The following is a 13,085-nucleotide window of genomic DNA, read 5'->3' as shown; positions in this document are numbered from 1 at the left end:
TGGCTGGATGACTCTGGGCTGTGTCAGCCCTCAGGGACACGGCTTGGCGTCCACCACCGCCTCACAGCGGTCCACCACTGCCCGCACCTCGCCGATCTGCACGCCATCGTACGTCCCAGAGACGGAGGTCCACTGGGTTTCCCCGCCTTGGTAGGTGCGGCTAAGGCGAGCTGTGTAGGGGATGTCGGCGGTGAACTTGCGGCCCTCCATTCGCACGCGGCAGGAGTGGTTGGGCGGCACGCTGAGCTCCACCGAGACAGAGTGGCTAATGGCCTCTGTCACCGAGGTGCCCCGGTCAAACTGGAGGGTCTTCTCCCCACCCAGCTCGATGCCGCCGGAACCCAGCAGAGGGATCTTGGCGGTGATGCTGCCCTGCACGCCAAGCATGGTGCCACGGCCAATGTTCCAGGTGGTCTCGGTCTCCGTGGTCTTGGAAATGGTCACCGTCTTGGTCACTGTCTGGCACTCGTTGTTGGTGACCCCTGAGATGCGCATGGTCTCCGGTGGGTGCTGGAAGATCTGCGCGTCATTGAGGGCGTACACCACATGGGAGATGTGCTGGCTGTAGGCGTCCCGGTTGATGCTCAGCACCTGGTACTTCTTGTACCAGTACTCGTCCCCCTCCCAGGGCAGGAAGAAGGCCTCGTGCAGGCTCACCACCTTGCCCAGGCCATACTTGTTCTTCCCCACAAAGATGTCCACGCCAGAGCAGGTCCGCACCGAGTCTTTGGGCACCGATCCGTACGAGTCCTCCTTCCACTCCAGGAACTCGAAGTTGTCCTTGTTGACCAGGACGTGGAAGTCAGCAGCCCGGTACCCACGGTCGGCGTAGGGGTAGTGGCAGTAGGGGCCCAGGCTGGGGCTGTAGAAGCCCGCCTCGCACTGGTGCTTGCAGACGTAGTCGGTGCGCTCAGTGTAGCCGTTGTAGATGGCCACCGCACCGTCGGGCAGCGACTGGTTCCAAGCCAGCCAGCCCAGGTTAACGTTGTCACCGAACACAAAGGGGGTGGGGGGTTGCTCTTCCAGGACCAGGGGCGTCAGGAGGCTCCCCGCTATCACACCCTTACCAGAGCGCCCGGGCTCCCGATCGTAGAGCGTTGGGTTCAGGGAGGAGGCTGCAGGGAATAGATGGACACCACAGGGGCTATGAGAACATGTAGGACCCATGTGGTGTTGATATTTTAAACTGCATATTTGATGATGAAAGTCTATAGGAAACCATTGAAAGAAGTTGGAGGCCTATGGATCTTTACCGTCTTACTCTTTACTTTAGTTTGATTCATTTAACCATCCACCTGCCTGTGCTTTCCTACCTACCTGCCTGCTTGCTTACCTCGCTATAAAAATGCTGACTGAGAATCAGATCTATAAAAATTACTGAGCAAAGAGCAAGTCAATTTGCACTACAATGCATATATATCATAGAATATGGTTAGTCATTATAATTTATGACATCTTTTATCAGAACAACTGGTGATAGAACTGTAAATGTTATTGTTAGATTAGAAATTGGCACATCTACAAAGGTAGAGACAGAATTTCACCGAGGGGAACTATTGGTTATGTCTAAGGATATAGTCTTTTCAGCAAAAAGACGTGTGTCGATTGTGTCGATGGATAGAGGGTGTAGGTGTTTAGAAGGCTACCTGTCTTGGAGCTCTTCTCGATGATGTCTTTGAGTTTCGCGCCCGATTGACCAAACAAGGCCAAGATCAGCAGCACACACGCTTTCATCTGCAGGCAATAGGAAACACATGTTGGCAACGTCTCTCAGTGTATACGTCTTTATTTACCCAATTCATGCAAAACGGATTTAGTGAAGGGAAAAAAAAAATAAAGAAGTAATATTAAAATAAGAAAAAGATAAAAAAGGGAAATATAAAGTACAAGCAGAAGCACAGTCTAAACAAATAGGGTAATGGTCGTGATCGGGGAGGGTTAATCCATCTCTCTATCTATATATATATATATATATATATATATATATATATATATATATATATATATATATATATGTATATGTATGTGCATGTCTGTCTGTCTGTATCTCTTATAATATATCTATCTAGAGGTCTATCAGGGGTTCGACTCACCTTGTCTTGGCTGTGTCCTCTACTCAGACACCTGTCTTTACCTGCAGGTTTATATAGGCTTACCTGTTTACCTCAACTACATATAACTAAAAAAAATACTATTCGTGTGAAGCTAGATAAGGGGGTAGATAATCAACATGTGCTGGAGATACAGTGATCAAGGAGAAAGATGACCTTCATGTAGTCATGTCTGATCAGATACAGCTGGCATGTTGCCATTCTATTTAGATGTGTCCAAAAGTATCTTCACTCTAAAAGAGATATCTACGGAGCCCGGAAGGTGACATTGGCGCAGAAAGATAAAGTATGTTGTGTAAGTCGTTATGTATGAGCATCATAATGACCGATGATGTTAATAAAATGCACCACACAACGTAGCATCATACTAAATGTAATACTATAGGTTACACTATATGTTATACTAAATGTTATACTATAGGTGTCCGGGAAGCCTATCCCTCACTCGGACGCAGACATTAAATGCATTGCTGCTCAGACTGAGCTTCACCCTCCACATACACCAGGGTGTTGATCAGATCAGAACATCAGAACATCAGATGAGAAAATCTGATCAGAACATCAGAACATCAGAACATCAGATCATCAGATCAGAACATCAGATCTGATCATCAGACCAGAGCATCAGATCAAAACATCAGATCAGAACATCAGTCCTGAGGTGCTCCAAGTCGACAAACTTATAACAATGCCATCAATATTACTTAAGACATGAATAGGCCTATATCGCGACGTCACATACATCAACCAAAATCAAAACGGGATCTAACTAAACAGGCGGGACATGTTTGCTTCTATTGAATATATCTCTTAAGTGAAGGAGTGAAAGTAAGCCAACGCGCGCTATAGTAAAGCGAGCGTGCGATTCATTAAAGCGCGCATGCGACTCACTAAAGCGCGCGTCCGAGTTATAAACGCACTAGAGGAGAGAGTAGATGGATGGATAAGATACTGGTTGTCTCAGCTTTATAAAAAATGGACTCCCATGTCACCTCCGGGCTCCGTAGATATCAATCTTCCCCTGGATATACTGGGAGCTGCAAAGTACAACCACAGTGTGCTACTGGTGGACAGACACCGAACACCCATGTGTAGCAACACTCGTCCCCCACTAGGGGGAAGCAGCAGACAGGCCCAAAGCCCCTTCTCCATTAACTGAATGTTTCACCGTCTTTGAAGGAATTTACGTCATTGTCAAAACGAATTGGCTTCGATGTATGTTTGGAAAGTAGCACAATTTTAAGCTGTTTCTTTATTTCATCAAAATATTACACACCTTGGGTTGAATATATGCAAATGACAAAATATTATACACCATAAGTCAACACTAATATGGCTTAAAAAAACAAAGTTTTACACTTAATAACCTTATATGGAAATGCAATTCACAGTTGCACTAAAAAGCTGTTTAACTAAATTAATTAGCACAATTAGCACAAATTAGTACTCCAATTACTCTAACCCATTTTACGGTTTATTACCAGCTAATTGATATTCATATAGTAAATATGTGTTACAGTTCATAGGCTCTCTCCCTTTCTCTCTTCGCCTTTACACAGAGCCGTCATCCCAGGACATAATGCATCGCTCATAGAGAGGGTCCGTGATCAATGGGTGTTATCTTCAGTAGTTTAGTCCAGTGTTTCTGAACATGGGTGCCGCGGCACCCTTGGGTGCCGTCTGGCATCCTTAGGGGTGCTGCAGAAACGTGGCTGACACTAGGCTAATATGGTGAAATGGAAATAAATTAATGCATCATTTTGGAATCTTTCTTTTACTGATAGCATACAGTTACGGTAAGTAAATCGAGGCACACATCAGAGAACATAGTTTGGATAGGAAGGTTGAAGTAAAGACAGGTAAGAGCTTCCGAACCGCCGAGCTGCTTTGAAGGCGGCATTATTTACAGCGCGCGATATCGGATGAGTTGTCATAGCGTTGCGCAGCGTTTATTAGCCAGCGTCATTGAACAGGTTTTTGAAAAGAAAAGCTCCACAGTCTGATATATCTGAATCTGAGCCCTCAACATCGTCATCGTCCGGTCAGTCAGTAAAGGAGGTAGACACCACCAGCAAGATGAAAAAACGACAGTATGATGACAATTACCTCATGTTTGGATTCATCTTCACTGGAGAGCTGTCATGTCCTCTCCCCCTGTGCCTGTTATGTGATATGAAATGCTTCAACCATGCTATGGTACCCAGCAAGTTGAAAAGACATCTGACAACAAATCACCCATCAGATGCCAACCAAATTAGGGAATACTTTTTTCGTTTCAAAAGCGAACACAGCTGACAGGAGCAGGTGATGTTCAAGTGTGCAAAAGTCTCAAAAAATGCACTAGAGGCTAGCTACCTGGTAGCCAAAATAATAGCTAAGGCTAAAAAGCCTCACACCATTGCGGAATCAGTAATAATGCCAGCCTGCACTGTTATTGTAAACAAAATTATAGGCCCACAAGCAGCTAAAGAGATCGCAAAAGGTACCACATTCAAACTTCTATGTCGGCAGACATAGAAGACGTGGTCTTAGAGAAAATAAGGCAATGTTGGAAATTCTCTCTGCAAGTTGATGAATCAACAGACGTGAGTGACCGCGCACAACTTTTGGGATTTTTGAGATTCATTGATGGAGGAGAAATTCATGAGAATTTTTTATTTTGCAAGTGTTTACCGCACAAAACAACAGGAGAGGAAATATACTGTGTAACGACAGAGTACCTTGAACAGGGAGGTCAAAGTTGGAAAAATTGTATCAGTGTCTGCACCGATGGCGCTGCTCCGATGACCGGCAATGTCAAAGGTTTCATCAGCAGGATTAGAAAGCAAACCAAATTTTTCGCATAACGCATTGTTTCCTTCACCGCGAGACACTGGTTGCCAAGATTTTACCCAAAGATCTTTCAGATGTACTGGACAGGGCAGTGGACATCGTTAATTTCAAAAAGACGTGACCGTTAAAGTCCCGTCTTTTTCCATTTTATGCGAGGAAATGAGAGCCGAGCATCAGAGCTTGTTGCTGCACAATCTGCTGGCTCTCACGTGGAAAGTGCTTGGACCGAATGTACGAGTTAAGAGAAGAACTCAGAGTGTTTTTAGCGGGAGAGAATTCTGCATATAAAGAGTTCATTGCAGATGCGCAATGGTGGCCGATATATTGAAGCACCTCAATGAACTTATTTCTAAAATAAAAGCTGAGACCTTTGCTGGTTTTGACTGGGTCCGTGACCCTTGGAATTCGTGCGCTTTGGAGAGCGCAGCTGACCACAGGTGCAACTGGCAGAGATGAAAGAAGATCGTACATTAAGGATGAAATTGGAAGATATGACATTTGATACATTTTGGATATCATTGGAAAAAGAATACCCGATAGTGTCCAGTAGCGCCGTTGACATACTGTTACCCCTTTCCACTACATATTTGTGTGAACTGAGCTTTTCGAGCTTAACCTGCATCAAGAACAAGTACAGAGAGCGCCTAAGCGCTGTGGACCAGGAGCTACGTTTGTGTCTGCCATCCATTCCTGCGAGAACAGAGCGGTTGTGTGCATCCTCCCAGGCCAAAATCTATCACTGAGTAAGTCAGATTTACGCCCTCCTGTGTGTGCGCGCGTGCGTGCGTGTGTGTGAGAGTATTAGGCTACATACATCATGCATTTGCTGTTCGTCAGAGACAGTGTGTGTATGTATTCTAATGATAATCAACATTAAAAAAAATAATATATATATATATATATATATTGAGCCTTGAGATTTTTCATTCATGCAAAGGGTGCCGCGACTGAAGAAAGGTTGAGAAACACTGGTTTAGTCTACTTCCTTCACCCTTGTACATAAAAAAGCAGACCCATAATTAGTATCATGAGCAACAGCTGTGTTTGTCCTACGATGACATCTCTGTCACCTTCTCACAGTGTTGAAGAGTGAGGAGAGTGAGGAGAGAAGGAGAGAAAGAGAGAGAGAGAGAGATTAGGAAAAGGAGCATTCATTGGTATATTTTATGTCATTTTTTACTTCCTAAATAAAAGTATGTTGACTTATATTCATTATGGTCACCTTGTTTTAAGTTTTGTATACTTGATATTAGTTTAGACTGTAGACTGGAGACCTGAAAGTGTAGACCTGTAATCTCAGACATAAGTGATACAAGACACAAGAACAAAGAAATGCCTCGTTAGATTTGATTCAAACTCTCTAGCCTCCATCTGGGTAGAATGGTGGCTGCCTTGGTGGCACATTTCCTTTGTTTCTGAGGTTGATCTGGTTCTGTTCTGCTGTTTTTCAGTTCAACGGAATGCGTATAGAGGATACGTTACCATCCCTTTACAGTGGGAGAAGGACCACTCCTCTCTACCGGGAGTGAGACAAGCTGGAGATCAGGCCACAGCCACCAGATGAAGATCACGTCTTGTATTATTGATGCTGGAAGCTCTCATTCAGCCAGCATCTAACCAAGACCGTATATAATATACTGTACATATATATGTGTGTGTATATATATATATATATATATATATATATATATAGTATTCTCCTGTCTTCTGGTTTCATACCGCATATATTTTTAATCATTGATCTTTCTTGAAAATAAAATATTTATTCCAGAAGACCTTTGAGCGGGGACTCTGTGGGAGAGCGTTCTGTGAAATTTCCCCAACCAAACACAATCCGATTTGCGTGGTGGAATCTCCATGGTTACCTTCTGATTGACAGGTCAATCAATGCTAACAATAAAGTGGTTGACTTTTTGACTTGTTTTCAATGTGACTGAGGATTGAGAGTGCAGATTGTCAGCAGATATGGTCTTCAGTAGAGATGGTAAATTAGCTTGACCCTGAGATCGTCTGCATAGAACAGTGTTTCCATACCTTTTTTGTCTCATGTTCCCCCACAGCTCCATCACTACAGATCCAGTACTGAAAACCTAGGCATTGTAAATGGAAGAAGTTGCCCTTTCTTTTCGCTCTAAACTCATCACCAATAAATATGCATTATATTTAAGGAAATAAACTCATTTTCAAATTTTAGTTGTTCTTTTTTTAACTACTTTAACTACACTAAAATAGAATGTATACAGCTGGTTAGGAATCATTGGTTTAGAGGGTCTGATCGTCAGTGTAGAGGGTCAGATCATTAGTGTAGAGGGTCATATCATCAGCGTAGAGGGTCAGATCGTCAGCGTAGAGGGTCAGATTGTCAGCGTAGAGGGTCAGATCATCAGGGTAGAGTGACAGATCGTAGAGGGTCAGATCATCATCTTAGAGGGTCAGGTCGTCAGCGTAGAGGGTCAGATAGTCAGGGTAGAGGGACAGACCGTCAGCGTAGAGGGTCAGTTCATCAGCAGAGAGGGTCAGATCGTCAGGGTAGAGGGACATATCGTCAGCGTAGAGGGTCAGATTGTCAGCGTACAGGGTCAGACCTTCAGGGTAGAGGGACAGATCATCAGGGTAGAGGGTCAGATTGCCAGCATAGGTCTGCAGTTCATGACATTCAATTAGAGTTTCAAAACGTGTGGCTTTGCTCCTGAACACAATCAGAAGACTAAAGCTCCACTGACCTTTTCCTGCAAGTGGGAGCAGTGAATGATGTGGGACTCTGGATCGGGTGTCGTTACTGGGGGCCGTGGTGACGCAGGTAGGAAGTGCTCAGTGCGAGCCTCAAGCGCTCACTGACATCAGAAAACGTAACATGATAACAACTCAATACGCTGAACAAACACTGAGGTCGGAGGTTTCCTTGGGTATCAGGGGTGCTTGGGTTAGCGCTTTTAATTTAAACTAAAGCTACCATCCTCAGACCACAGGTTTTTTGAGCAGCTGAAGACTGCATAAAAGGGTTAGCCCTGAAGCAGAGCTCTGTTCCTCTGGACGCCCAGACTAAACAGTCCTGAGCCCCTTGGATGGCAGTCAGGCCAGAGAACATCTGATCAGGCTCTGGTTTGTTTTTTGTTCGATTTGCTGATTCCCATTCATATTAAACGTCCCATTTCAGAGAGATGTGACCCAGATCCCAGCTTTATATCAATACATAGCTACATTAACAACCAGCATCAAAATAGGCTTTCACAGATTGAAAGCCATTGAAAGGGCGGGAGGGTTGTGAGTGAGAAGATAGACGCTTCCTCATCTCTGCAGCACTACTCAGCTTTTGCTCACATGCGCTGGAGAAAATCTCAAGATATTTCACAATATTCCCCTTGTTTGGAGCTTTGGGCATGGTTTCATCTCTGGTTGGGCCAGTCCAGGAGTCACTGGAACACTTAACACCCTAACACCTTACCCTGACAACTAACACCCAACCCTGACACCTAACGTTAACACCTAACCCTAAGACCTAACATCTAACCAAAAACCTAACACCCTTACACCTACCCCTGACACCCTAACACCTAACCCTGACACCCTAACACCTAACCCTGACACCCTAGCACCTTACCCTTAGACCTAACATCTAACCAAAAACCTAACTAACACTGAACTCTAACCCAAACACTGAAGCCTAACCCTGAAACCAACCTTAACCCCAAAACGTAGGACCTAAGCCCTTACGACCTACCCCTTAGCCTAACACCTAGCCCCGAGTACCTGTTCCAAGATCTGTGTCAGGATATGAGGCCACAAACACAGACAGCTGGACTAGTGCAGATCAATTTGGTCCTGGTTCCTCCTGGATTCAGGGTGGAGGTGATCATGGTGGTTGAGGTGGGGTTAGGGATGATGCATACCCTCACTCTCCACATCTCCTCTCATCAATATTGCAAGTCCGGCACAATACTCTGAAATCTCTGCTCCTTTATGGCCTGAATAATTCAGCCATTAAAAACCCATTTTTATCTGCTGGCTTGCAAACTGTGGCCTGTGGGGGAGAGGAGAGAGGGAGATGGACGGATAAGATACTGTTTGTCGGTCTCTTTGCTTTCTTTCTTTTTTGTATCTCTTTCTTTGTTCGACTTTCTCCTTTCTCTTCTTTCTGCAGAGGATATGAAATCATAGCCACCTCTACCCGTCTTCTGAGTGTCCTCCGGTAAGGAGCCTTGATGTTAGCACGGAGCTGCGCTCCGTGAGGTCAACAGCAGAGGTGGTGGTACGTTATTCTGCCGTCACACAGAGGAGACCTCAGACTGTTTGGCAGAGAACCAAGGAACAGGCATTATGTGTTGAATGATCAAGAACAACAAAACAACTTTAGTGGATTTGAAGTGGAAAAGAAACTGAGCTGGACAACGACAGGAGCTGAATTCCGTCAGGTTCAGACTTTTGACAAGTGAGAGCTGAGTTGGGTTTTCTGTCTGCCAGGCTAAAGCTTCTGGACGTCACGTGTCTGAAAGAGAAGACTTATTTAACGGAAGGTAAGTTGTCCTCAATTTTACCTTACGTCTGCGGGGGTCGCCTTCGATCACATATCAGAAACCGACCCTCACTTACTACCGGCACAAATGTGTATGCAAATATATAAGTGCATATAGGCGAGAAACCATCAATGATCTTTGAATGTATAGTTGTGATGGTTCTGTCCATGGGGCTGATTGATGCTGATGACGTCATGAATCCATTAGGAAGCCAAACGAAAAGTCTGATCAGCACTGATCAATTAAATTATCATGAGAAATCTTGTTTTTTTCCTGCTTTAATCTATGCAGATACACTGGATCATGTGCCTATGCAGAGAATTGAAAAAATGTAGATCAAATGAAAATGGTTTTAACTGTTATGTTCTAAATAATGATTAGGACACAGTCGTTATCAAACAGAAGCTTTGTTAACACGGAGAGAACAATAACCAATGGATCCTCTGAATGTGTGTGTGTGTGTGTATGTGACTAAAACAAATAATGATACCAACATATTTTTCCGTCCTTTTATGTTATTTAATGATCTTTTTGACTTTTGCTGCAAAAACACCTAAGCTGACTACACTTAAATAAGGGTTATCTTGAATGACATTTTAATATGATCACCCCTCTAATCTCATCCTCTCCCCGCCCTTTACCCATCTCAGCTCCCCCTCTCCTCTCTGCTCCTTTCTGCCTACTCCTCTCTACCGCCTTTCTCTCCCCTCCTCTCTCTTCTCTCTCTCTCTTCTCCTCCCCTGCAGACTGTGGATGGGGAGGTGTTTGAATGTCTGCTGGCACAGTGGTCATCGCTGGAGGGATCCTGGCTGCAGTCATCCTACTTACCATCGTAGCTGTGCTGTGTATATGTAGACTGCAGGTGTGTTTTCACATGAGATAACGCTTACTTTATATGTAGGTGTAGACTGGAGTTCAAGTTCTATATTTGTCAATGCAAAGCATTGACAAATAGACAGCAGCAGTCTTTGCTGGCAATAACATTCTTGTGTTCCAAGCTCTCAACAGTACAGGGAAGTTAGATTAACAAGTCAAATACAAATGATAAAGTTTTATCAAAATAGTAATCATGAAAGTATATAAAAAAAAGCATGAAAATTATTCAAGTCTAAATAAAAGCTCAAGATATGTAAAATGGATAATATATATAGTGCAGTTGAGCATTCCATATGGCTAGCTCAAATGAACTATAAAGAGATAGTGTCAGCTGTGTTTTCACATGAGATAACACTTACTTTATATGTTTATGTAGACTGCAGGTATGTTTTCACACGAGAAGAACCATCACAGATAACTTGCATGTTGCCAGTAAAGCCACACGAGCCACATAACATGGTTTTGCAATTGCTGCTACATTGGCTAACACATTAGCCTTCCTGCAGATCAGCTTGACTTGTAGACTTTGTGTCTTAGTGGCTGCTTTCGGCTCGAAGGTTTTCTATGCACTTCCTTGTCTGTGTTGAAGACCTGTTGTTTTGAACCTGTCCTAAATTAATAATATTTACTATAATCCAGTATTACTGCGGCAAGGGGGGGGAGTCAGAGAAGGAGGAGGAAGAGGAGGAGGAGGAAGGGGAGGAGCAAAGGCTGGTGGACATGTATCCGCCTCTCCCCTTGGCCCTGCCTCCGCCCCCGACCCCACCCATCCAGGACCATTACAGCGACCGCACAGAGTCAGACATCTACCCCCCAACGTTCCTGACCGAGCCCGACGGCCCCGCCAGCCCCTCCCCCCTTTTCCCCCCACCCCCTCCACCACCGCCCCCCCCTCGGAGGAGGCAGCGCCCGCGCGGCTTCTGCCCGTCGTGCACTCACCGGGCGCTGCCCTTCCACCTCCAGCATTCAGAGCACCTGTGCAACGGTGCCCACGGGGATGTGCTCTACCAAAGCGTCCAGCAGGGGGAGCCAGAGCCGCCCTTTCACCTGGATGCCTTCCACAACAAACTGGGCTTCTGGCACTCCAGCAGCCCCACCCACTCACTCCCTCACAGCTTCAGCACCGACGTCTGACCCAGCCTGTGATCGCAGAGGGGTTGCTTTCCTCTGACAACATTAGGTTTGATACCAGAGGTTTGGTTTGCTACCAGAGGCTTGGTTTGATACCAGAGGTACTGAACTCTTGCAAAATGGAACAATTTAAACCAAATCCAAACCAACCTAAAATAACCTACTGTCACCCTCACTGTAACACAACTAGTGGTGCAACGGATCAACCCTCACGGTTCGGGACGCAAGTGATTCTTTCGTGTTTTATTTGGCATTTTGTAAATCCAATTGAAACGTAAACCGCACCGGAAGCGGAAATGGGCTGTTGTTGTTTGGTTGTAGTCTTTTCGCTTGGTTCTCTGTATTAACAGTAGGGCTAAAACCGAGCGAAAAGACTACAACCAACCCCTCCTTTCCGTTTCCGGTCAACAAGCAATGAGTCTTCAAACAGAAATCAATGGATTTACAAAATGCCAAATAAAACACAACAGAAACTGTATTTCGCTACGATACTTGATGAAAAAAAAAAGATGAGGATGTCTGCATTGCCTGGGGAGAGCGTAGACTCTAATCTCTCCCCAGGCAATGCAGACATCCTGAATTTAAAGTTGTAAATCCAGGTCTGCTGTGCTTCCTTTGGACACAGGTTTTTTTTATTTTATTTACTATCCATGTTATAAAGAAGAAGGAATAATGCCTCAGATTGCACTTTATTTTGTTTTCAAATAAGTTTTTATTTTATGTGGACACAAGCAATTTTTTAAAAATATTTGCTATGCTTAAACGAAGCAGGATTATTACCTAATTTTTCACTTTATTTGTTTTTTTACACATTTGAAGATTTTATTTAAAGTCACATTTGTTATGTTTTTTGTTGCTGTTGATCCGAAAATATTCCGACCCGTGACTCAAAAACCGTGACACGATCCGAACCGTGAGTTTTGTGATCCGTTGCACTCCTAAACACAACCAATACATTCAAATTGAACTATACCAATCCTGAGAAACATCCCTGCCTTATCCAAAACTAACCCTACCTTATTGAAACGAACTCTACCTGGACAAAACTAACCCTGATTTAGCCCAAATAACTCTACCTGAAACAAACCAACCCTACCTTAACAAAACCAAATCTACCTTAACTAATGTCATTCAAACCAGTGTTTCAAACTAATACAACCCTGAGTACATTGGAGCCGAACCAAAACGACGTCTCTGGGTTCCTTTGGGTAAATCAGTTGATTCCACATGACCCAAAGGAAACTAGAGAACATTCTGCTGTTGGACATACAGCACAGCTCTAAACATATGCGTAGCAAGAAGGGGTATTGCATAGTAGTGTATGATGTGTGCAATTTTATGACATGGATTTCATATTTCCCACAATTCCCAATACACTTTTTTTTGTGTGTGTTTCACAGATTCCCTCGATATTACAATATAAACCTTGTATTAATGTGTCGTTGTATTGAGGTTCTAAGATGATATGCCACCGTGAGTCAATATCAGATGTACTTATTAAAAGGGCTTAAAAAGATGTCTGTAACAGCACTTTGGTTTCTGGAGGAAAGTTATCAAAATTATGAAAAAAGGGGGACGTAAAGATAGATGTGAAAACACTTTGGATGTACAGAGAGTTGCA

General features: G+C 44.1%; 1 protein-coding gene across 1 annotated transcript; it reads right to left on the bottom strand.

Moving 5' to 3' along the window:
* Positions 1-30: 30 nt before the first annotated feature.
* On the bottom strand, positions 31-1,734 carry LOC307075291 (natterin-3-like; the record flags this gene model as incomplete). Its single annotated transcript, XM_079735840.1, has 2 exons — positions 31-1,115; positions 1,647-1,734. 2 exons carry the CDS (start codon positions 1,732-1,734, stop codon positions 31-33), a joined length of 1,173 nt encoding a protein of 390 aa, XP_079591966.1.
* Between the last annotated feature and the right edge of the window lie 11,351 nt (positions 1,735-13,085).

This window comes from Pollachius pollachius, assembly GCF_949987615.1.
Source record: "Pollachius pollachius genome assembly, chromosome: 1".
In the NCBI taxonomy this organism is placed as follows: Eukaryota; Metazoa; Chordata; class Actinopteri; order Gadiformes; family Gadidae; genus Pollachius; species Pollachius pollachius.
The sequence above is the reverse complement of the archived record's forward strand: the minus strand, read 5'-3'. Positions and strand labels throughout refer to the sequence as shown.